This window comes from Schistocerca serialis, chromosome 6 (assembly GCF_023864345.2).
Source record: "Schistocerca serialis cubense isolate TAMUIC-IGC-003099 chromosome 6, iqSchSeri2.2, whole genome shotgun sequence".
Lineage (NCBI taxonomy): Eukaryota > Metazoa > Arthropoda > Insecta > Orthoptera > Acrididae > Schistocerca > Schistocerca serialis.
This window is the reverse complement of record NC_064643.1, coordinates 132,247,240-132,273,145: the sequence shown is the minus strand read 5'-3', so window position 1 is coordinate 132,273,145 and position 25,906 is coordinate 132,247,240. Positions and strand designations below refer to the sequence as shown.

Below are 25,906 nucleotides of genomic sequence, written 5' to 3'. Positions count from 1 at the left end.
CTAAATTTTAAAGTTGTCACTGTTGGCCCCATAGCTCTGTCTATTTGAGTAGCCCTGAGTTCAGGCGAGAAGCAGAGAACAGAAGCTTAAGCCTTGTGCTACAGAAAAATGCAGAAGATTAGACCGGTAAGTCGACTAACTAGTGAGGAGGTAATGAATCTAATTGGAGAAAAAAGAAATTTCTGGGACAACCTGACTAGAAGACTGAATTGATTGATAGGACACATTCTGAGGCATCAAAAAATTGTCAATTTGATGACGGAGATAAGTTTTGAAGGAGGTGACTGGTGAAAAAACTACACAGGCATAGGTTGATGGCTCAAACAGAGAAAGTAGGTGCCAATGGGTGTAGTTTGCAGTAGCTACATAAATACTGAGAGGCTTTCACAAGATAGTCTAGCATGTATAACTGCATCAAGTCAGTCTTCGGAGTGAAGAACACAATAATATGCTGTTCCGTTTGTACTTTCCCAGCCATCGCCAAATTTATGTTGGCACTTCAAGCGACAATGTCCACCTCATTTTACAGACGTTGGTTTTCTATCGAGGACTTTGTCTTTCGAGAGACCGTTTGTAAAGGTTATAACGCTTCAGCTCAGACTCGTGCAGCGTTTCGGGTAAACTTTGTACGGTAAATATTTTTGGAGTTTCAAGGTGTGTGTATGCAGAACACTTCCGACGAAATGGCTGTTGAATCAATTCATACACTTTAATACAAACCATATGAAGGCGTTACATTTCATGAATAAACATGCACAGTCTATTAGTTTTAAGAGCACGTACTGAAGTAAAATACAGAATGTAACTGCTGCATTAGGTAACAATGATCGAGTTATGTGTATACTAATAAACTAAGTGAATCATCCAGAAGAATTATCTTCAACTTCAGATGTGACATGTTGACGTATTAAGCACGAAGTTCTAGCTGTCTCTGTGTCTTCTTTAAATCACATCACGTCTACGTTAAACAGTCGGCTGAATCATCCGTAGGCGGTTGTCTTGATATTTTGACATTCATTTTTACAACCATGTCGTCTACATTACCCTAATACTTACATTGAGGATTACACTGTCAGGGAAGTTTTCAGTGCTTCTAAAAAACATTTAAATAGAAATAGAGGAGATAAGTATACCCATATCACAAGAACTTGGTCAACATTATCGTCTCCGAGACTAGAAGGAAGTATAACAATTTGATTGAAAGTGTTTTTGCTTAAAGGCAGTTTATTCGTCAAATCACCAATACAAAAAAGAGAAATACTTTCGTAGAAGTCTAAGAAACAATCCATGCAATTTTTTAAGATGACTTAGAAGGCGACGTTTGTCGTAACTTCAATTATCATCACTATACCAAAATGTTGCGTGTAAAGTTTTAAAATCATTCTGTACAAAATATTGATTTAACTGCCACCTAACTGAAGTCAAGAAAGATTAACATAGATAATACCATGTTACGTAGAATATACTGTTGAAGGGTTATACACAGTAAAAGATCTCTCAAGTCACCTGCTTGTTGTTCAGTGTCAGTGTTCAATGATGTATTACTGTATAACATATTTTCATTCGACAATAAATAAGAAAAGTAATTTGTGCTTTTGCTTAAGTACTCTAGTCTCTTTGTAGCTTGCATCAAACAACAATTGCAGTAAGTTACATTTATTGGAGTAACAATCAATCAAACAGGTACTGCTTTTCTAAGTAAGACAAACAATACAGCATTTTATTTTATACCAGAGAAACAGTTGGTTTGAAAAGTGTTTCCTGTAAAGTAAGTTAACAGCATGCAAAATATCCTTTCAAAATTACAGCTTTGCAGACAGCCAACAGCATTTGTGTTGGTATATATTTTTTGTCTGAAACCCGTTAATATTACTTCAGTGGTATTCTCTTTCAACTAAATACTTACTCCAATTTATATACATAAGGAAATAAAGGTTAGCAGTTAACACGGTGGTGACGAAGATCGTATCTAATGGAAAACTGACTATGATATTTTGTGAGTCATACACCAAACATATTTGAATTTGCTAAGAACAGTGTAATTTGGACATTAGAACTCCAAATTCCCTCATGGGTAGATTTAATGAGAACATGCTTCGATGTTCGTTTCTGGAGAAGATTTACTCTCATGAAATCATTCAATAACTTTCAACCACTGTTTATTTCAGTTGTGAGAATTAGCTCTAGATAATGCTTTTCAATAATGTCGATGCTCAGAGCCTTACCGTTAAGTTAAATTCTTTCTGCTGATGCTCAAACAGCCAAATGTTTGTGAAAATCAGTTAACCGATTTATTCCCTTGGATACTAGCGTTATATTTCTCTGATTAAAATCTTAGTCACTATACAAAAGTGTGAATCTAAGAGGAAACAACGTGACAATAACTTTTGCAGTTATTGCAAAAGCGCATAAATGTGAGTGCACCGTATATAAAATGTGGGGTACTGTGTTGTATATAGTTGAAGACGTCTTATCATTGCAAATACTCAAATTGGAAACCTAACAGTTTGATACTCCACTCAGTGTAACATAATGTGCAGTCTCTAGCAAATGTACGTGGCGTCAGTCTACAGTAAGTTTTCGAAACGAGCCCGCAACGCCGAAGATGCTGTCAGCATAATGGTTGTCTGCGGGTCTCTTGCTCTCATCAGAGGTGTACTTGTCCTGCTCCAGGAACCAGTCTCGCAGCTTCTCTGCTCTCCTGATAAACTCATCTGAAAGTATAAGAGAACTTCAAATTTTCAGGCTTAAATGTAAAGTTTATTTAATGTATAAGAATGCAGTTTTAAGAAAATAGTTGCTCGGTGTCTTATTCAAAACAAATCTACATGCTATGGAAGATAGACTTTTCGCTCTCTTTTCTTATGCAATAAAAAAACGAGAACTGAGATCTGAAGTTTGTAAACCATTCACCGCCCAGAGACACCAGTGTCGAGAAGCTGATCGTTATTAATCGCTAAATGAAAGAATATTTCCTGATCAAAATGTCCGAAGGGATACAGAATAAGGGGTAACGCTTCTGCTATGACAGAATATCAAAATTTTTCGAATGTTTTCTTTACTTAATATTGCGCAACATCACTCATGGTTACAAAGATGGATGTATTTGTGTTTTTCACGAACAACACATAGACGTAGAAAGGCAAGCTTCACTCAAACCGAGAAAAAAAATATAAGCTACCAATGGTGGAAGCACTAAGAGGCAAGTTCAAAATGCAAAACCTTCAATTTTGTGTTACACAATTACACTATTGTTGAATGTAAATAGGTAACACTATAATACTTTATTTATGTAAGGAACTAACATACTAATATTCTGATGAAACCTTCTCGGGCTTTTAGCTGCCGTGTAGTGTCATGTTGTCGGTCGTTTGTCGGCGTTCCTTCCGTATGCAAGGCCCACCTTGTGAACCAGGACAGCGCTTTTCGAATGAACAACGCATGGTACGTGACGTTAGCAAATATGCGTCAGGAACCCTATGATGTGAAAGCTGCGGAGGCAGTGAGCGGAGTAGACGGGCGGCACCAGGACTTGATTTCCACACCCCCCGCCACACTGTGAGAGGGGGGGGGGGGAGGGAAGCCTTACCACCAGTTGCGACATCTCTTCCCATTGCACACGATTGTCCCACCACTTAAGGCTCTCGACAGAGGAGTCTGCGGTCCAGAAGCCATAAAGGAACGAACTGGACATGAACTCGACACTTTCCCTGAAGATGATTAGTAGAAAACTCGTTCGAAACGTTGCGACATGACGCCACAGCTCGGCTGATAAATCGAGAGGACTTCGTTAATCAAATTCGCCGAAAAATCCTGCATTCCCCTATACTAATCTTTTCTAAGAACAGTAAGCATGTATAAAAGAACAGTGCGAAAAGCCACCGATCCGAACGCTTCTCATTACGACAGAGGGGTGGAACTGACGTCGCAGAAGCCGTCTTTGTCAGAGGGTGAAAGGCTGACAGTGACAGTGGAGCAAGGCAAGGGGCAGTGGGACAGCTCAGCAGCAGCTGACGGACCACCAGCCGGAGGTGCACAAAAATGGTTCAAATGGCTCTGAGCACTATGGGGCTTAACTTCTGAGGTCATCAGTCGCCTAGAACTTAGAACTAATTAAATGTAACTAACCTAAGGACATCACACACAGCCATGCCCGAGGCAGCATTCGAACCTGCGACCGTAGCGGTCGCTCAGTTCCAGACTGTAGCGCCTAGAACCGCTCGGCCACTCCGGCCGGCCCAGAGGTGCACACATTCCGCTTTTAACCAGCCCAAGTATGCATGTTAGCCAGGGAGGCAAGCTGACGCACATTACTAGCAGAAGAGGCAGGCTGCTTTACTCACATACAGGGTGACAATTATTGAACTACATGAAAAAAACGTAAATTAGTTACAATCTACGGCGTGCACACACTTTATTCAACATTTAAAAGTCACTATAGATACTCGGATTTAGGTTATGACATGTTCGACATGCCTGCAGTCATTGGCGATGATGTGGCGCAGACGAATAGCGAAATTCTGCGTGACCCCCTGAAGTGTCGGAACATCGATGCTGTCGTTGACCTCCTGAATGGCTGTTTTCAGCTGAGCAATGGTTTTGGGGTTATTGCTGTACACCTCGTCTTTAATACAGAACCACAAAAAGGAGCCGCACGTGTTCAGATCCGGAGAATGCGGCGGCCAATCGAGGCCAATGCCAGTGGCTTCCACGTACCCCAGAGCCAGAATGCGGTCTCCAAGTGCTCCTCCAAGACATCAGACACTCTCCTGCTTCGATGGGGTCGAGCTCCGTCTTGCATGAACCACATCTTGTCGAAATCAGGATCGCTTTGGATAATGGGAATGAAATCACCTTCCAAAACCTTCACGTACCATTCAATGGTCGCTGTGCCATCAAGGAATAACGCACCAATTATTCCGTGACTGGACACTGCACCCCACATTCACCTGCTGAGAATGAAGAGACTTCTCGATCGCGAAATGCGGAATCATGGTCCCCCAAACGCATCAATTTTGCTCATTGACGAACCCATCCAAATGAAAGTGGACTTCGTCGCTAAACCTAACCGTACTAATTTCCATCATGTCCCTTGGCCAACCGTGCAGTTTGAACGTCCTAGCACAAACAGTTCAGAAGTTTTGACGATTTTATTTCATATAGTTGGATGACTGCCACCCTGTATAAGCTGTCCCAACCCAAGAAGACTGAAGGTCTCTTGCTTGCCCTCTCGACTCTCCGCTGTGCTACGCTGTGTAACAGTTTATTCTGCATGCTTTCATTGTAGTGTTAAGGGTAGGGTTCGTAAGTTGATGAAAATCTCCGAGTATCGCAAGACGGGGCTCAATAAAATATATATTCATTCTGGGTCATTGCAGGCCAGAAAATGGCGGATTTTAATTGTCCTTTCTCCTTATCGCTGTATTTTTGGGTTGTTTACTTACTTTGACATGAACGGTTATATCTACAACTTCATATTGTTTCGACCAGCACTGGTTATTCTCAGTTCTAACCATCATCGGGTCACCTCTAATAATGTTTTCTTTAATAATGAGAACCATCTCTGCAGTCGAATCCTTTGTACCTAAGAACCTGAAGATGTCTTCCTGCAACGCCAACTAATTGATTGGTTGGTTAATTTGGAGAAGGGGACCAAACAGCGAAACGCCAACTAACGTAAGATTTTGCAAGACTAGTTTCTTTCTGTACCTTAGTTTGTTGTACCCAAATACGACCCCAGTTACACTAACTTTAATTACTTTTTCAAGAATGCGTATTTCTGGTTAGCTGAATTCATTCTAAGTGGCCTAAATCATTCTAAATTACCCAAATGCTATTTAGCGAACACATAGTTATTTTTTCATATTATGTTAATCTAAAAAAGTACATCTCTAAAAGAAGCAGTTTTTCTTTGATGAGAACCTTTCTTTGAACTGCGTTGCATACCACTGAAACCTGATTTTTAATATCCATTGAGCCATACTTTATTGCCCGCCCGGATAGCCGTGCGGTCTAATGCGCTGCTTCCCGAGCGAGAAGGCGTGCCGGTTCCAAATGGTTCAAATGGCTCTGAGCACTATAGAACTTTGGACTACTCAAACCTAACTAACCTAAGGACATCACACACATCCATGTCCGAGGCAGGATTCGAACCTGCGACCGTAGCGGTGGCGCGGTTCCAGACTGTAGCGCCTAGAACCGCTCGGCCACCAGGGCCGGCAGGCGTGCCGGTCCCCGGAACGAATCCTCCTGGCGGATTAGTGTCGAAGTCTGGTGTGCCGGCCAGCCTGTGGATGATTTTTCAGGCGGTTTACCATCTGCCTCGGCGAATGTGGGCTGTTTCCCCTTATTCCGCCTCAGTTACACTATGTCGGCGATTGCTACTCAAACACTGTCTACATGTACGCATACACCATAATTTCTCTGCTGCGCAAACATTTTGGGCTACATCCGTCTGGTATGATAACGTTTCTGGGGGGTCCACTGGGGCGTGAACTGCACAATAATCCTGGGTTCGGTGTGGGGCGGCGGTGGGTAGGGTGGACTGGTGTGGCCTGTTGTGAGGCTGTGTACCACTGAGGGCTACAGTGGCACGAAGCCTCTACATCGTTTCTAGGTCCCCGGTTGAATACACACACAATACACCTTACTGAAGTAAGGTTAGAGTACAGCGTTCCATTGATATCAAGGTCAGTGGTGAAGGGAGAACAACCCCGAATTTACAGTGATGATGCAGAAAATTGGCTGTGGCTTGCTGAAAGTGATCATATCTTTAATGATTTAGAGAAACAATGAGAGTCCTTTAGAATTCAACATCATTGAACTGTGACTCATTTAAGTTAGGGTCATAACTGTATCTAATGTAGCTTCAACTACCTGTAACTACAAATAGTCACTTGATACAATAACACTCAAAGTAATTTTAGCTGTGTTTCACGGACATATATAATACCCAGACCCGCATGTGCAGCCACTCTTATGGGATAAACTCAGTACCGATGCAACATTTTTCACTGTGCATCTAAAATTTAAGAGTGACTTTTGGAACACCGCACTGTCACATGATGGCAAGGTCGTTCGTAGTCATGGTAATCTGATGGTAGGGTGAAGCAGCTATTCCCAACCCAAGCGACGTGACTTATTCAAAGCCGCCAATGGTTTTCAATGTGCTCCATTTTGCAAAGAGGCACAATTTGGCTCCAGCCCCACTAATATTTAAGTATATATTTTCCATTGTTTAGGTTTTCTGCTGAGCCGCTATTTATACTTAAGATCACGCGATTTTGAGATCGCTGTTGTACAATCGGTGCAGAAATGACGTCCCCGGACTTGAACATTATAGAACCCTTGAGGGCGGAATTGGTGTGGAAACTCCGGAGCAGATTTCCTATTCTCTCGTCATTACAGGTTTTAGGATAGGTCTGATCGAAGAGTAGCATAACATATACGCCAGTATTCCAAGAAGAATAGCAGTTGTATAACGGGAAAACGAGGGTTCAACCCCTTATTAATAAACCATTCTCAAGTAAGTACAGGTGTTCATATTATTGTGCGTATCCCGTGTACCTTTCGTAAATTTTCCTGGTGTTAAGTAGTGCATTACTTTTCTTGGTGACTTGATAAGAGCTACATATACGACTGTATTTAGAGCCCTGGCATCCATAAAGAGAACAGGACATTTCTGACGATGCGGACGTCATGTGATCCCACATACTTACAGGCAAACATATCAATAGGGCCGGCTGTTCCTCCCAGCTCGTCCGGGACGTCTCCCCGTTGCACGTGGTCAAACAGCGTGTTGGATCCTAGCAGATGGAGATGGATCTGAAACCAGGAAACGCGTACCATTAAATGGATTGAAAGCTGACGATGTTTAGAGGCATTCCACATCATCTCACTTTCATCTAACAGTTATCTTACCAGTCTCAGCTCATATGTGCTCAGCTATGTCGTAAGAAATTCTCTTTTCCACACTAGCAGCATAGCATTCCTTGAGGTTACAGATCAGCTTAAATGTCTCCACATATCTACATGGAAGGCTCAAAATGGCTCTGAGCACTATGGGACTCAACTGCTGCAGTCATAAGTCCCCTAGAACTTAGAACTACTTAAATCTAACTAACCTAAGGACATCACACACACCCATGCCCGAGGCAGGATTCGAACCTGCGACCGTAGCAGCAGCGCGGCTCCGGACTGGAGCGCCTAGAACCGCACGGCCAACTACATGGAAGGATCTCTTGGTGGCTACGGAGGTGCAATTTCCATTTTCAGCAAGAAAAAGTATGAATTTTAGTGGAGAAGGCACTGTGTAACAGTATAGTTCTTTCAACTTCTACGCAACGGTCGCAGGTTCGAATCCTGCCTCGAGCATGGATGTGTGTGATACCCTTAGGTTAGTTAGGTTTAAGTAGTTCTAAGTTCTAGGGTACTGATGACCTCAGAAGTTAAGTCCCATAGTGCTCAGAGCCATTTGAACCATTTCAACTTCTAATGCACTCGCAAATACAAGGTGTCTCAGAACATACGCTACAAGTTTAGTGTGTTATAGCACATTAAAGATTAAAGATATTCACATTGTTTGACTTGTTTCGCGGAAAAACTCCCAAAGTTTATTCAGACCAAATCGAACACGCAGGTTCAAAGCAACTTGCAAACACGGTTTAGTAAGGACCCACCCTCGCGGACATCGATAAGCCGGTGGTACAGGAATTTTAAGCAGACGGGGAGCGTTGATGTGAAGTATTGTACTGGACTACCTGGAACAAGGAAGCCGACACAGAACGGATGCCGATGGCTTTTCAACGTTCACGGCAGATATCTCTTCGGCGGGCGTCGCAAGAGCTACAGATTACGCAATTCGCTGTGGACGTTCTTCACCATTCAAAGGAGAAAGGAAATTTTCTAAACATCCTAGGTTTTTCTGAGGAAGCAACATTCCACACGTGTGGTAAGGCAAACAAACAAAATGTCCGCATTTGGGCCACGTTGTTCGTAATAGCCCGCTAGTGAATGTGCGGTGTTGTTTAATAATTGATTGCATTATCCAACGATTTTTTTCCTCAGTAAAAATAGTCAGTTCTAATAATTACCGTCTGCGTTTTCACAACTGGCCAAGACAGTTTTTTTTTTTTCCGAAATGGTGGTGCACCGTTACAATGGACTGAGACTGTGTGAGATATTCTAGACCAGGTGTTTACAGATAGCTGGGTTGGCAGCGGTAGTTGAATTCCCTAGTCTATAGATCGTCTGACATTACATGGATGGACTTCTTTCTATAGGGGTAGGTCAAGGACAGAGTTTACCGAATGCCTGTCAACGACATTAGTGATTTAAAGAACCGAATCGTTGCTGACAACTGACTTGGGTATGTTGCGCCCAGTGTGAACATAGCTTGAACACAGACTGGATGTTGTGCGGGCAACCAAAGGCGAACATATCGAAATTAACTGATTTGCATAAAAACTTTGCGAAATAGTGTGACACATAAGCCAGACATGGTGTGAATATCTTAATTAGTTGTTAGAGATATGCCGTTCCTCTTCAGACACCCTGTATTTCGTGGGTAGACCAATTGACAAACATTTCCGAACACTGCAGCATAACCACACTGCAGCATAACGAAGACTAAATGCGGTCATGGAAAAAAATCACAAGCCTATGAATTAATTAATGTAGAGTAATGAAATTTCTGTTCAAAAACGTTCAAATGTGTGTGAAATCTTATGGGACTTAACTGCTAAGGTCATCAGTCCCTAAGCTTACATACTACATAACCTAAATTTTCCTAAGGACAAACACACACACCCATGCCCGAAGGAGGACTCGAAGATCCGCCGGGATCAGCCGCACAGTCCATGACTACAGCGCAAGAGACCGCTCGGCTAATCCGGCGCGCCTGAAATTTCTGGAACGCATTTATCTAGGTAACATATTTAAATGATTACCATTTCAAGATCGCAAGTTAAGGTAAGGTCGAGATGTTGTTGTTGTGGTCTTCAGTCCAGAGACTGGTTTGATGCAGCTCTCCATGTTACTCTATCCTGTGCAAGCTTCTTCATCTCCCAGTACCTACTGCAACTTACATCCTTCTGAATCTGTTTAGCGTATTCATCTCTTGGTCTCCCTCTACGATTTTTACCCTCCACGCTGCCCCCCAATACTAGATTGGTGATCCCTTGATGCCTCAGAAACGACTTACTGACACTTAAATCTATACTCGATGTTAACAAATTTCTCTTCTTCAGATACGCTTTCTTTGCCATTTCCAGTCTACATTTTATATCCTCTCTACTTCGACCATCATCAGTTATTTTGCTCCCCAAATTGCAAAACTCCTTTACTACTTAAAGCGTCTCATTTCCTAATGTAATTCCCTCAGCATCACCCGACTAAATTCCATTGTCCTTGTTTTCCTTTTGTTGATGTTCATCTTATATCCCCCTTTCAAGACACTGTCCATTCCGTTCAACTGCTCTTCCAGGTCCATTGCTGTCTCTGACAGAATTACGTCATCGGCGAACCTCAAAGTTTTAATTTATTCTCCATGCTATTTAATTCCTACTCCAAATTTTTCTTTTGTTTCCTTTACTGCTTGCTCAATATACAGATTGAGTAACATCGGGGATAGGCTACAATCCTGTCTCACTTCCTTCCCGACCACTGCTTCCTTTTCATGCCCCTCGACTCTTATAACTGCCATCTGGTTTCTGTACAAATTGTAAATAGCCTTTCGCCCCCTGTATTTTACCCCTGCCACCTTCAGAATTTGAAAGAGAGTATTCCCGTCAACATTGTCAAAAGCTTTCTCTAAGTCTACAAATGCTAGAAATGTAAGTTTGTCTTTCCTTAATCTATTTTCTAAGATAAGTCGTAGGGTCAGTATTGCCACACGTGTTCCTACATTTCTACGGAATCCAAACTGATCTTCCCCGAGTTCGGCATCTACCAGTTTTTTTGCCGGCCGGTGTGGCCGTGCGGTTCTAGGCGCTTCAGTCTTGGACCGCGTGACCGCTACGGTCGCAGGTTCTAATCCTCCCTCGGGCATGGATGTGTGTGATGTCCTTAGGTTAGTTAGGTTTAAGTAGTTCTTCTAGGGGACTGATGACCACAGATGTTAAGTCCCTTAGTGCTCAGAGCCATTTGAACCAAGCCATCTACCAGTTTTCCCATTCGTCTGTAAATAATTGGTGTTAGTATTTTGAACTAATAGTTCGGTAATTTTCACATCTGTCAACCCCTGCTTTCTTCGTGATTGGAATTACACTCCTGGAAATTGAAATAACCGTGAATTCATTGTCCCACGAAGGGGAAACTTTATTGACACATTCCTGGGGTCAGATACATCACATGATCACACTGACAGAACCACAGGCACATAGACACAGGCAACAGAGCATGCACAATGTCGGCACTAGTACAGTGTATATCCACCTTTCGCAGCAATGCAGGCTGCTATTCGCCCATGGAGACGATCGTAGAGATGCTGGATGTAGTCCTGTGGAACGGCTTGCCATGCCATTTCCACCTGGCGCCTCAGTTGGACCAGCGTTCGTGCTGGACGTGGAGACCGCGTGAGACGACGCTTCATCCAGTCCCAAACATGCTCAATGGGGGACAGATCCGGAGATCTTGCTGGCCAGGGTAGTTGACTTACACCTTCTAGAGCACGTTGGGTGGCACGGGATACATGCGGACGTGCGTTGTCCTGTTGGAACAGCAAGTTCCCTTGCCGGTCTAGGAATGGTAGAACGATGGGTTCGATGACGGTTTGGATGTACCGTGCACTATTCAGTGTCCCCTCGACGATCACCAGTGGTGTACGGCCAGTGTAGGAGATCGCTCCCCACACCATGATGCCGGGTGTTGGCCCTGTGTGCCTCGGTCGTATGCAGTCCTGATTGTGGCGCTCACCTGCACGGCGCCAAACACGCATACGACCATCATTGGCACCAAGGCAGAAGCGACTCTCGTCGCTGAAGACGACACGTCTCCATTCGTCCCTCCATTCACGCCTGTCGCGACACCACTGGAGGCGGGCTGCACGATGTTGGGGCGTGAGCGGAAGACGGCCTAACGGTGTGCGGGACCGTAGCCCAGCTTCATGGAGACGGTTGCGAATGGTCCTCGCCGATACCCCAGGAGCAACAGTGTCCCTAATTTGCTGGGAAGTGGCGGTGCGGTCCCCTACGGCACTGCGTAGGATCCTACGGTCTTGGCGTGCATCCGTGCGTCGCTGCGGTCCGGTCCTAGGTCGACGGGCACGTGCACCTTCCGCCGACCACTGGCGACAACATCGATGTACTGTGGAGACCTCACGCCCCACGTGTTGAGCAATTCGGCGGTACGTCCACCCGGCCTCCCGCATGCCCACTATACGCCCTCGCTCAAAGTCCGTCAAGTGCACATACGGTTCACGTCCACGCTGTCGCGGCATGCTACCAGTGTTAAAGGCTGCGATGGAGCTCCGTATGCCACGGCAAACTGGCTGACACTGACGGCGGCGGTGCACAAATGCTGCGCAGCTAGCGCCATTCGACGGCCAACACCGCGGTTCCTGGTGTGTCCGCTGTGCCGTGCGTGTGATCATTGCTTGTACAGCCCTCTCGCAGTGTCCGGAGCAGGTATGGTGGGTCTGACACACCGGTGTCAATGTGTTCTTTTTTCCATTTCCAGGAGTGTATTATATTCTTTTCTAAGTCTGAGGGCATTTCGCCTGTCTCAGACATCTTGCTCACCAGATGGTAGAGTTTTGTCAGGGCTGGCTCTCCCAAGGCTATCAGTAGTTCTAATGGTATGCTGTATACTCCCGGGGCCCTATTTCGACTCAGGTCTTTCAGTGCTTTGTCAAACTCTTCACGCAGTATCCTATCTACCATTTCATCTTCATCTACATCCTCTTTCATTTCCACAATATTGTCCTCAAGAACATCGACCCTCTGTATACTCCTTCCACCTTTATGCTTTTCCTTCTTTGCTTAGAACTGGGTTTCCATCTGATCTCTTGATGTTCATACAAGTGGTTCTCTTTTCTCCAAAGGTCTCTTTATTTTTCCTGTAGGCAGTATCTATCTGACCCCTAGTGATGTGCGCTTCTACATCCTTACAAATTCCCACGTTTTTGCAGCTTCTTTAATTTTAATCTATAGTTCATAACCAATAGATTGTGGTTAGAGTCGACATCTGCCCCTGGAAATGTCTTACAATTCAAAACCTGGTTCCTAAATCTCTGTCTTACCATTATATAATATATTTGAAACCTGTCAGTATCTCCAGGCTTCTTTCATGTATACAACCTTCTTTTATGATTCTTGAACCAAGTGTTAGCTATGATTAAGTTATGTTCTGTGCAAAATTCTACCAGGCGGCTTCCTCTTTCATTCCTCACCCCCATTCCATATTTACCTACTACGTTTCCTTCTCTTCCTTTTCCTACTATCGAATTCCAGTCACCCATGACTATTAAGGTTTTGTCTCCCGTCACTATCTCAATAATTTCTTTTATCTCATCATACATTTCATCAATCTATTCGTCATCTGCGGAGCTAGTTGGCATATAAACTTGTACTACTGTGATAGGCGTGGGTTTCTTATCTATCTTGGCCGCAATAATGCGTCCACTATGCTGTTTATAGTAGCTTACCTGCATTCCTATTTTTTTATTCATTATTAAATTTACTCCCGCATTACCCCAATTTGCTTTTGTATTTATAATCCTGTATTCACATGACCAGAAGTCTTGTTCCTCCTGCCACCGAACTTCACTATTTCCCACTATATCTAACTTTAACCTATCCATTTCGCTTTTTAAATTTTCTAACCTACCTGCCCGATTAAGGGATCTGACATTCCACGCTCCAACCCGTAGAACGCCAGTTGTCTTTCTCCTGATAACAATGTCCTGCTGAGTAGTCCCTGCCCGGAGATCCGAATGGGGGACTGTTTTACCTCCGGAATATTTTACCCAAGAGGACGCCGTCATCATTTAACCATACAGTAAAGCTGCATGTCCTCGGGAAAAAGTACGGCTGTAGTTTCCCCTTGCTTTCAGCCGTTCGCAGTACCAGCACAGCAAGGCCGTTTTGGTTAGTGTTACAAGGCCAGATCAGTCAATCATCCAGACTTCTGCACCTGCAACTATTGAAGAAGCTGCTACCCCTCTTCAGGAACCACACGTTTGTCTGGCCTCTCAACAGATACCCCTCCGTTGTGGTTGCACCTACGGTACGGCTATCTGTATGATTGAGGCACGCAAGCTTCCCCACCAACGGCAAGGTCCATGGTTCATGAGGGGAAGAAGGGCGAGATAAAACATTGCAAATGTGAAATGGTGATACATTAATAACCGGTGCAACCGCCAAAATGTTGAATGCAAGCATGCAAACGCGCATGCGTTGTGTTGTGGAGGTGCCGGATGTCAGTTTCTGGGTAGGAATTCCATCTCATTGCACACTGTCGATCAGTATAGGGATGGCTAATGCTGTTTGTGGATGAATCTGGAGTTGTCGTTCGATGACGTCCATATGTGGTCGATTAGAGACAGGTATGGTGATCGAGGTGGCCAAGGCAAATGTCGACACTCTGTAGATCATGTTAGATCACAACAGCGGTATCTGGACGAGCGCTGTCCTGTCAGAAAACACCCCCAGGAATGCTGTTCGTGAATGGCAGCACAAGTCGACTCACCAGACTGAAGTATCAAATTTGCAGTCAGGTGGGTGGAATAATCACGAGAGTGCTCCTCTTCTCATACGAAATCACATCCTAGGCCATAACTCCAGGTGTAGGTCCAGACAAGATGGTTGCCAGGACTTCAACTAGCCTACTCGTAAGCAACACACGACCACCACTGGCACCGAACCAGAACCAGCTTTCATCATAAAACACAACGGACCTCCACACTGCCCTCCAATGAGCTCTCGCTTGACACCACTGAAGTCGCAAGTGGTGGTGGTATGTGGTCAGTGGAATGGGCGCCATATGGCGTATGGCTCGGAGCTGTCATTGGTGTAAATCATTTTGTAACGCCGGCCAGGGTGACCGAGCCGTTCTAGGCGCTACAGTCTGGAACCGCGCGACCACTACGGTCGTAGGTTCGAATCCAGCCTTGGCCATGGATGTGTGTGCTGTCCTTAGGTTAGTTAGGTTTAAGTAGTTCTAAGTTTTAGGGGGCTGATGACCTCAGAAGTTAAGTCCCATAGTGCTCAGAGCCATTTGAACCATTTGATTTTGTAACAGTTGGTTGTGCCGTTGTGGTGTCAACTGCTGCTCAGATTGCTACTGTAGACGCAGTACGATGCGACAGATCCACACGCAAACACGATGGTCCTTCCTCTCGGTACTGCCACGTGGCTGTCCGGAGCCCGGTCTTCTTACGACCATACATTCTCCTGACCACCGCTGTCAGCAATCATGTGCAGTGGCTACATTCCTGCCAAGTCTTCTACAGTATCTCAGAAGGAACATACAGCTTCTCGTAGTCCTGTTACACGACTTGGTTCAAACTCAGTGATGTGTTGATAACGGCGTCTTTGTCGCCTTAAAGGCATTCTTCACTAACTTCAAATCGCCACCTCCAATCTCACCGCCGTTACAGCGTGTACTGACAGCTAACCTGACGTGCATCCTGATAGAGGCCCTGCTAGCGCCACTCTTATGCGACTGGCTCGAAGTTCGAAATGATATCATCTTACAGGTTTAGAAACCCTCGTACCAACTTTCGTTTGTGTCGCACAACTCGTTCTTGGCGTTATATTTTTTTTTTTCGTCAGTGTAGTCACTTGCATTTATACACTACCGGACATTAAAATTGTTACACCACGAAGATGACGTGCTACAGACGCGAAATTTAACCGACAGGAACAAGATGCAGTGATATGCAAATGATTAGCGTTTTAGAGCGTTCACACAAGGTTGGCGCCGGTGGCGACACCTACAACATGCTGACATGAGTAAAGTTTCCAACCGATTTCTCATATACAAACAGCAGTTGATCGGCGTTGCCTGGTGAAACGTTGTTGTGATGCCTCGTGTAAGGAGGAGAAATGCGTACCAACACGTTTCCAACTTTGATAAAGGTCGGATTGTAGCCTATCGCGATTGCGGTTTATCGTATTGCGACATTGCTGCTCGCGTTGGTCGAGATCCGATGACTGTTACCGAAATATGGAATCGGTGGGTTCAGGAGGGTAATACGGAACGCCGTGTTGGATCCCAACGGCCTCGTACCACTAACAGTCGAAATGACAGGCATCTTATCCGCATGGCTGTAACGGATCGTGCAGCCACGTCTCGATCCCTAAGTCGACAAATGGGGACGTTTGCAAGACAACAACCATCTGCACGAGCAGTTCGACGACGTTTGCAGCAGCACGGACTATCAGCTCGGAGGCCATGGCTGCGGTTACCCTTGACGTTGCATCATAGACAGGAGCGCCTGTGATGGTGTAGTCAACGACGAACCTGGGTGCACGAATGGCAAAACGTCATTTTTTCTGATGAATCCAGGTTCGGTTTACAGCATCGTGACGGTCGCATCCGTGTTTTGCGACATCGTGGTGAACGCACATTGGAAGCCAATATTCGTCATCGCCATACTGGCGTATCACCCGGCGTGATGGTAAGGGGTGCCATTGGTTACACGTCTCGGTCACCTCTTGTTCGCATTGACGGCACTTTGAACAGTGGACGTTACATTTCAGATGTGTTACGACCCGTGGCTGTACCCTTCATTCGATCCCTGCGAAACCCTAAATTTCAGCAGGATAATGCACGACCGCATGTTGCAGGTCCTGTACGGGCATTTCTGGATACAGAAAATGTTCGACTGCTGCCCTGGCCAGCACATTCTCCAGATCTCTCAGCAATTGAAAACGTCTGGTCAATGGTGGCCGTGCAACTTTCTCGTCACAATACGCCAGTCACTACTCTTGATGAATTGTGGTATCGTGTTGAAGCTGCACGGGCAGCTGTACCTGTACACGCCATCCAATCTCTGTTTGACTCAATGGCCAGGCGTATCAAGGCCGTTATTACGGCCAGAGGTGGTTGTTCTGGGTACTGATTTCTCAGGATCTATGCACCCAAATTTCGTGAAAATGTAATCACATGTCAGTTCTAGTATAATGTATCTGTCCAATGAATACCCGTTTATCATCTGCATTTCTTCTTGGTGTAGTAATTGTAATGGCCAGTAGTGTAATATGGCCAGAAATTAAAACAAGTCTGTTTATCAGAATCCGTTTATGAGCATAAGTTACATCTGTCTCTTGTTTGGGTTTGGTTTGATGCAGTTTTCCACGATAGTCAATTCTGTGGAAGCGTTTTTATCTCTGCATAAGTTTTACAACTTACATCTACTTCCGTCTGGTACTACAGTCAAGCCTTAAGTCTCCGTCTGCAATTTTTCCCCGCCCCCTTCTCCTCACACGCTTTCCTGGGTTACCAAACCGTCTTCGATGCCTCATGTTACGTCCTATCAATTGATCACTTCTGTCAGTCAAATTGTGACACAGATCTATTTTCTTGCCAGTTCGATTCCTCGTTAGTTATTCGTTCTACCCATCTAATCTTGAACACTCTTCTGTAGCAGCAAATTTCAAAAGCCTCTATTCTCTATGTGTGAACGCTTCACTTCTGCACAAGGCGACACTCCAGACCAACTCCTTCAGAAGAGACTTCCATACACTTAAAATTTTAATTCGATGTCAGAAGCGATTTTCTTGCTATTACCAGTCTGCGTATTACGTCCTCTCTACTTCTTCCATCGTCAGTTATTATGCTGCCCAATTAGGAAAGCTCTTTGTCCCTTTCAGCGTCTTTTACGAATCTAATTCCCTGACTATCTCGTGATTTAATTCGACTACTTTTGTTTTGTTCTCCTTTAATTTTTAACCTCTTTTCAAGACACTACCAACTCCTTTGCCTTATATGACGGAATTACTGTCAACGGTAAGCTACGAAGTTTGGATTCTTCTCCCTGACGTTTAATGCCCTTTCCTAAATTGTCAGTGGTTTCCTTCACAGCTTGGTCTGTGTACAGATTTAATAATAATGGGTATAGGCTACAGCTCTGCCTCACTCCCTTCTCTAGTATTACTTCCCTTTCATATCTTTCGACTCTTACAATAGTGCTGACTGTTATTTAGTCACATATGTGACTAAGACATTTCCCGCAGTGGTATGCTGTCTTGCCTATTCAATCTTGCAAACCTATGTGTCGTCTGTCCATCGAGTCACGTCTGTAAGATTTGTCTAAGAAGATTACAGAACATTCGAATGAGTGAAAAATATGTTTAGTAAGGAAAATGATAGAAAGAAACATGTCAGTTGCTTACATGTACACTATGTGATCAAAAGTATCTGAACACCTGGCTGAAAATGACATACAAGTTCGTGGCGCCCTCCATCGGTAATGCTGGAATTCAATATGGTGTTGACCCACCCTTAGCCCTGATGACAGCTTCCACTCTCGCAAGCATACCTTCAATCAGGTGCTGGAAGGTTTCTTGGGGAATGGCAGCACGTTCTTCACGGACTTCTGCACTTAAGTCGGTAGGTTAGGTCTAGCACGGAGTCGGCGTTCCAAAACATTCCAAAGGTGTTCTATAGGATTCGTGTCAGGGCTCGGCAGGCCAGTCCATTACAGGGATGTCATTGTGGTGTAACCACTCTGCCACAGGCCTTGCATTATGAACAGGTGCTCGATCGTGTTCAAAGATGCAATCGCCGTCTCCGAATTGCTCTTCAACAGAGGGAAGCAAGAAGGTGCTTAAAACACCAATGTATGGCTGTGCTGTGATAGCGCCACGGAAAAGAACAAGGGGTGCAAGCCCCCTCCATGAGAAACACGACCACACCAAAACACCACCGCCTCCGAATATTACTGTTGGCACGCTGCAGATGACGTACACTGGGCATTCGCCATACCCACACCCTGCCATCGGATCCCCACATTGTGTACCGTGATTCGCCACTCGACACAACGTTTTTCCACTGTTCAATCGCCCAATGTTTACGCTCCTTACACCAAGCGAGGCGTCGTTTGGCATTTACCGGCGAGATGTGTGGCTTATGAGCAGCCACTCGACCATGAAATCCAAGTTTTCTCACCTCCCGCCTAACGGTCATAGCACTTACAGTGGATCCTGATGCAGTTTGGAATTCCTGTGTGATGGTCTGGATAGATGTCTGCCCATTACACATTACGACCCTCTTCAACTGTCGGTGGTCTCTGTCGGTCAACAGACTAGGTAGGCCTGTACGCTTTTGTCCCTTCACTTTTCCACTTCACTATCAGTGGACCTAGGGATGTTTAGGAGTGTGGAAATCTCGCGTACAGAAGTATGGCACAAGTGACGTCCAACCACCTGACCACGCCCGAAGTCCGTGAGTTCCGCGGAGCGTCCCATTTTGCTCTCTCACGATGTCTAATGACTACTGAGGTCGCTGATGTGGAGTACCTGGCAGTATGTGGCAGCACAATGCGGCTAATATGAAAAACTTGTAGCTCTATATGTGTGAGAAAATAGCAAAAGGTATAACTGCGTGAGATTTGTCAAGGACGAAAGGCACGAATATCCACGATTGGAAACGCTATGAAACGTCCCCTTAGAACAATTATACACGACTGTCCTTAAACTGATACACAATATTTTTTTAGCGCAACGCAATCTGACTTTCAAAAATCCTTACAAAAGAATGGCCCTGACTAACATTAACCTATAAGTTTCACAAATCACTTACCTCACAAAAAACTTCGCTACTCAAGCTACTGCAATACAGCGAGCGCCACTACTGCCAGCTAACTAAAAGATTCAAAGTACTGAAGGCACTAACTACTGATAGGCATAGTTAGCAAATGAAAGATTTTGATAGAGAACAACCAATGTATTTACCTCAATAGTCATAATATATATAGCAGTTCATGACAAATTTCAAAACTCCGCCATCTCTCTCCCCACATCCACCACTGCTGGCGGCTCACCTCCAACTGCGCAACGCTACGCGCTGTTCACATCCAGCTGCCGCTGCCCAACACTACAATGGCAGACAACAATGCAAACTACCCACAGACTGCACACAGCACAGCCAGTGATTTTTCATATAGAGCGCTACGTGACGTTACCAATAAGAAAACATAAACAGCCTACTTACAACGCTCAGGCTGGAATTTCATCACTTACTCTTCATTTGGTAAGCGAGTAGGCACCGAAATTCATGAAGCAAGTGATTTATGATATCTTGCTTTTCATCAGATTTTTCACATGTTTGCAGCTAGAATTAATGGGTGATCTTTTGTCTGTCGAAGTTACATTTCATTCTGCGTACATGCCAGACGAACTTCCGTATAAACTCTAACGCGACAAGGTTGGGTAAGGAAGTCTAACGTCTCCATTTCAAGCATCCTGGAATTTACCTTAATCAGATCAGGGAAACAACGAAACTTAAATCTCGGTGACTCACATCAAGTCATATATTGACAGAAGAAATCATATGGTGATTCGGGAAATGCTAAGTATCTCCGCAATACTACAGATCAGGCATCCCTGGAAATTGGTTTGAAATCTATATGTGAGCCGAACATTGAAGAAAAGTCATTCGTTGCCTCATATTATAACGAGAGGCCAACTAGGATCATTATAAAAAGGCTGACGATTGTGTTATACGAAATGAGACAAATATATTCCGTCAATATGATGATCAACGCTACAGTCGCAGGTTCGAATCCTGCCTCGGGCATGGATGTGTGTCATGTCCTTAGGTTAGTTAGGTTTAAGTAGTTCTAAGTTCTAGGGGCCTGATGACCTCCGACGTTAAGTCCCATAGTGCTCAGAGCCATTTGAACCATTCTTTTTATGATGATCAAAATGTTTAGGCAGTATCTCAAACTTAGAGGGATGAGAGTATCTGAGAATCAGTTTATAGCGAAATGTTATTTTGCCTATTACCCTATACCTCAGAACTGTAAAATACATTGAATGATTTACAAAAAAAAAATTGGCATTTTCAAAAAGACATACAACTGACTTACCCTTTTCAGCAATTTTTCAGAGATTGCTGTCTTAGCTATTTTCATAACGAAGTCAGTTATTTTGTCCACGTTCAACACGTGTATTTCCTTCATCCTTCTGCGATTGACAGTCTGAAAATAAATTAAAAGAGAATGTTGAATAGTATGTGCATTCTAAACTGCTCAAAAATTGTCTACAATACCTGCACATTTGTGAACGTTGTAAGGTGATGAGATGACAATAGCTAAGGCCGTCTCGCACGGGGTAAGGTTCTCTGTAGGCTTGCTTGCCGGCTCACGCACCGGTACGCATGCAGGCTCCTTCGTTTGCTAGCTGGTTGCCTGCAGGGACCTGTGCACGCTTCCCTTGGTAGCTCTGGTGCTGCTTTCCTTACGAGTGCCTGTAAGATCCCGTGAATATGCTACCTGCGCTGGTCAATCAAGAGTCGTGTTCGGCATCTGACGTCACAGCCTATAGGAGGGAAACTCTCAGACAACGCGAGTTAGCCCTCGAGGTCAAACACAACGCCACGAGCCCACTGCCAGATCTGTGAGCTTTCTCAAACAATTGTACGGAAACTATTCGGTAAAAAAATTGGTTCTCGCATTTCTCTTAGTTTAATTCATTGGTTTCATGACGAACTATCATTCTGTTAACAGTCATATTTATTACGGTATTTCATGATAAAGCAAACGACTGCAAGAATTTCGGGAAGTTTGCAGTGTAAAATACGAGTCGTTGTGAATTTGTTTTTGTTGTATGTTAGGTCATATGTTGCTGCATATGAAATGTAGCTAACATTTTGAATTATTCTTCAAGTACGGAAGGATATTGCTCGAGAAAATGAGTTGTACGTAAAGCACTTCTTCCCGAACTCACGCGCCAGAATGAAATATTCATAAAATTCCTCCTATCTTGGAAACTGTTGCAGATATCGAAACAACATTTTTACAAATGATAGCAAGCAAAGAGGAGAGTATTTCACCGTGTGATTAATACGTGAAATTTCCATATCTAAATATTCAAGCAACTCGAGATATTTTAATGAAATAATGTAATATTCAAGTGTCATCGACAGCTGGTGAAACGAGAATTGCTGTGGGTTTGGAACAATACATGTGAAGAAATTATAATTTATTTTTATACTGAGAGTGGGAAGTTTGATAAACTATTGACTTGTCTGCCCCTCAGTTGCTTGTTTAGCGATATGCTGTTTCATGCTTCTGAAGCAGTTTCAACTCCATTAGAAAGTTAGTGAGATGAATATTTATAAACTCTGCTGTATTTTGGCGGAAGAAACATATTTTAATGTGGCAGCAATGGGAGTTATGTATTACTCAAAACTCGTCGGCTCTGATAACGTTTCTCTGAAGAAAATTGAAGATAATGATTAGTTTGGAGAAAGTAAATTCCTATTTCTATTGAAATTTCGGCAGATTCCTATACCGCAGTGTGTTTTAACAACCAATGATATCGATTACAGCTGGCCAACGGGTTTTATTTCTCTATCTCAATAACGTAAGAAATATGAGAACAATTAGCAACACAGTATACCATTTTTTCTTTCCTATCCTTACACACAATCAAGGATTGTGCTTTTTCACCACAGATATCTTCTAGTTTGTCAAAGATATTGGAAACTGATGCTTAGTTGACAGGATTTTGCCATTTTAGATGTTTTTATATTTCTCAGATCACTGAGATAAAGAAATAAAATCCTTTGGCAAGTTTCAGTCCATATCATTCACTCTTAAAAACGCAATGAGTTATAGGATTCTGTTTAAATTTCTACATGAGCATTGATTTATTTTCACCAGACTGGCCGGCCGGTGTGGCCGAGCGGTTCTAGATGATGCAGTCTGGAACCGTGCGACCGCTACGGTTGCAGGTTCGAATCCTGCTTTGGGCATGGATGTGTGTGATGTCCTTAAGTTAGTTAGGTTTAAGTAGTTTTAAGTTCTAGGGGACTGATGACTTCAGATGTTAAGTCCCACAGTGCTCAGAGCCATTTGAACCATTTTCACTCCGTCCGCAGCTCGTGGTCGTGCGGTAGCGTTTTCGCTTCCAGCGCCCGGGTTCCCGGTTTCGATTCCCGGCGGGGTCAGGGATTTTCTCTGCCTCGTGATGACTGGGTGTTGTGTGATGTCCTTTAAGTTAGTTAGGTTTAAGTAGTTCTAAGTTCTAGGGGACTGATGACCATAGATGTTAAGTCCCATAGTGCTCAGAGCCATTTGAACCACAGTAAAGTAACTCCCATCACGTTTTGATCTTCCGTAGATCAAAATCATCAAACAGACAGCAACTCACCACAGAGACACTGCACTGGAGCATGTCATTATGGACACGGACATTTGGAATTCAGAATTATGAAAACATTTTATGAAGAATATTTACCAACGTCCAGATGTTAAATCGTTATACAGACCCAAAAACGGCAAATGTGACAGTTAGTGTTTTTCAATACTAATGACAGTCAAAATCAACATGTAACATAGAACTGGTCGCACTAGCGTACAGCAAACTATCTACTCTACAGACGCAGTGGTTTTTCCATGAATCCTTCTGATAAAGTCAACCCTTCCATTCGCCTTCCCAGCTATTATGAAGATGATATCTGATCTTTCGGACATGTCCGGAAGAACAAATACCATCGGTGACCATGCAGCTCTCTAGAATGAAATGATAATTAAATCAAGACCTTAAGCTGTTGACAGGCGTTGATCTACACCAACAGGGACAGTTGAACATGTGTGCTCCGACCGGTACTCGAACCCGGGATCTCCTGCTTACATGGCAGACGCTCTATCCATCTGAGCCACCGAGGGCACAGAGGATAGTGCTCCCACTGAGACCCACATGCACAACTTAATGTCCACACACTACATTCGTAGTGCCCCTGCCCATTACACTCATTACTCGCGACAGACAGTCTTACCAGACATGTCCGAAAGAACAGATACCATCTTCATATAGTAAAGACTAACCGGCCATTGACCTCCTTCTTCTGTGCGGATGCACACGCATTGCCAGAACTCTGACAGGACTCGGTAAGATTGTCTGCCGTGAGTAATGAGTGTAATGGGCAGGGGCACTACGAATGTACTGTGTGGACATTATGTTGTGCATGTGGGTCTTACTGGGAGCGTGCAAGGGATAAATCCCAGCAGTCGCACTATCCTCTGTGCCCTCGGTGGTTCAGGTGGGTAGAGGGTCTGCCATGTAAGCAGGATATCCCGGGTTCGAGCCCTCGTCGGGGCACACATTTTCAGCTGGCCCCGTTGATGTATATCAACGCCTGTCAACAGCTTAAGGTCTTGATTTAATTATCATTTCTTCTCTACTATTGATTTTACGTGGTGACTCCGTTTCATACTGCTTTAAACGATCTGACGTGTTCAAGATGTTCACCACTGATCTTGTAATACGATGCTATAGATTTCTTTCAGTTAGTTATAGACATTACCTTTCATTCATTGAGCTGCGCAGTCTGTAGCGCCTTGTTAAAGTTCGCGCGGTTCTCCCTGTCGGAGGTTCGAGTCCTCCCTCGGGCATGGGCGTCTCTGTTGTCCTTCGCGTAAGTTAGTTTAAGTTAGATTAAGTAGTGTATAAGCCTAGGGATCGATGACTTCAGCAGTTTGATCGCAAAGGAATTTATCAGATTTTTCCAAGTTTCATTCATTCATGTTAAAAAAGAGCTTGCATCCATTATACTAAACTGAAATTTCCTATGCATATGCGATGTATGTAGAATAAAACTCGTACTTACAGAAAAAAGAAACACAGTAGTATGCGGAAACTACCTTGTAGCAGAATTCGAGAGCGCGGACGACGTTGATGTCGATCCTGAGGAGGTGGCCGACGGTCACGCCGTTCAGGTCGCAGATGACGACGTCTCCGAGGGAGTAGTCATCGAAGTACATCATGTCCAGCTGCATCGTGAGCACTTTCGCGTACATGAGGCACGAGATCGCCGACGGGTCCGGGTCGACCCCTGCGATTATGTGCACTCGCTGCAAGTCCTTGGTGAGTCGCGGCATTGTCACCACCTTGCTGTTGGGCAACAATGCAGTCACTTTAACTACACGCACACGATCAACACAACAGCGGCGTCACTCTGCTCTCTGTACACTTAGTCCAGCCATATGTCCATATTTTTGCGGGATGTTCCGATTTATAGGAGTTTATGACACTCCTATCATCGAGACCTGTCTCGCATAAGACCTATACATGGGACATCGAAAATTCTCACTTTTTGGCCTTCGGCGGAAAAATAATGCGTATTCACTTCCAAAATGGTCGAGTTCGTTATCCTATCGAAATGTACACTACTGGCCATTAAAATTGCTACACCAAGAAGAAATGCAGATGATAAACGGGTATTCATTTGGACAAATATATTATACTAGAACTGACGTGTGATTACTATTTCACGCAATTTGGGTGCATAGATCCTGAGAAATCAGTACCCAGAACAACCACCTCTGGCCGTAATAACGGCCTTGATACGCTTGGGCATTGAGTGAAACAGAGCTTGGATGGCGCATACAGGTACAGCTGCTCATGCAGCGTCAACACGATACCACAGTTCATCAAGAGTAGTGACTGGCGTATTGTGTCGAGCCAGTTGCTCGGCCACCATTGACCAGACGTTTTCAATTGCTGAGAGATCTGGAGAATGTGCTGGCCAGGGCAGCACTCGAACATTTTCTGTATCCAGAAAGGCCCGTACAGGACCTGCAACATGCGGTCGTGCATTATCCTGCTGAAATTTAGGGTTTCGCAGGCATGGAATGAAGGGTAAAGCCACGGGTCGTAACACATCTGAAATGTAGCGTCCACTGTTCAAAGTGCCGTCAATGCGAACAAGAGGTGACCGAGACGTGTAACCAATGGCA

At 44.3% G+C, this 25,906-nt stretch overlaps 1 protein-coding gene across 1 annotated transcript in view; it reads right to left on the bottom strand.

Moving 5' to 3' along the window:
• Nucleotides 1–1,900: 1,900 nt before the first annotated feature.
• Nucleotides 1,901–25,906, bottom strand: part of LOC126484103 (retinol-binding protein pinta-like) — a 142,731-nt gene continuing 118,725 nt past the window's right edge. The window contains exons 4-7 of the mRNA XM_050107480.1: nucleotides 24,812–25,061; nucleotides 21,032–21,142; nucleotides 7,719–7,824; nucleotides 1,901–2,714 (exon numbers count right to left, since the gene is read on the bottom strand). Of these exons, the coding sequence (XP_049963437.1) occupies nucleotides 2,563–2,714; nucleotides 7,719–7,824; nucleotides 21,032–21,142; nucleotides 24,812–25,061 (619 nt within the window). The 3' untranslated portion in view covers nucleotides 1,901–2,562. The remainder of the gene's footprint in view (nucleotides 2,715–7,718; nucleotides 7,825–21,031; nucleotides 21,143–24,811; nucleotides 25,062–25,906) is intronic.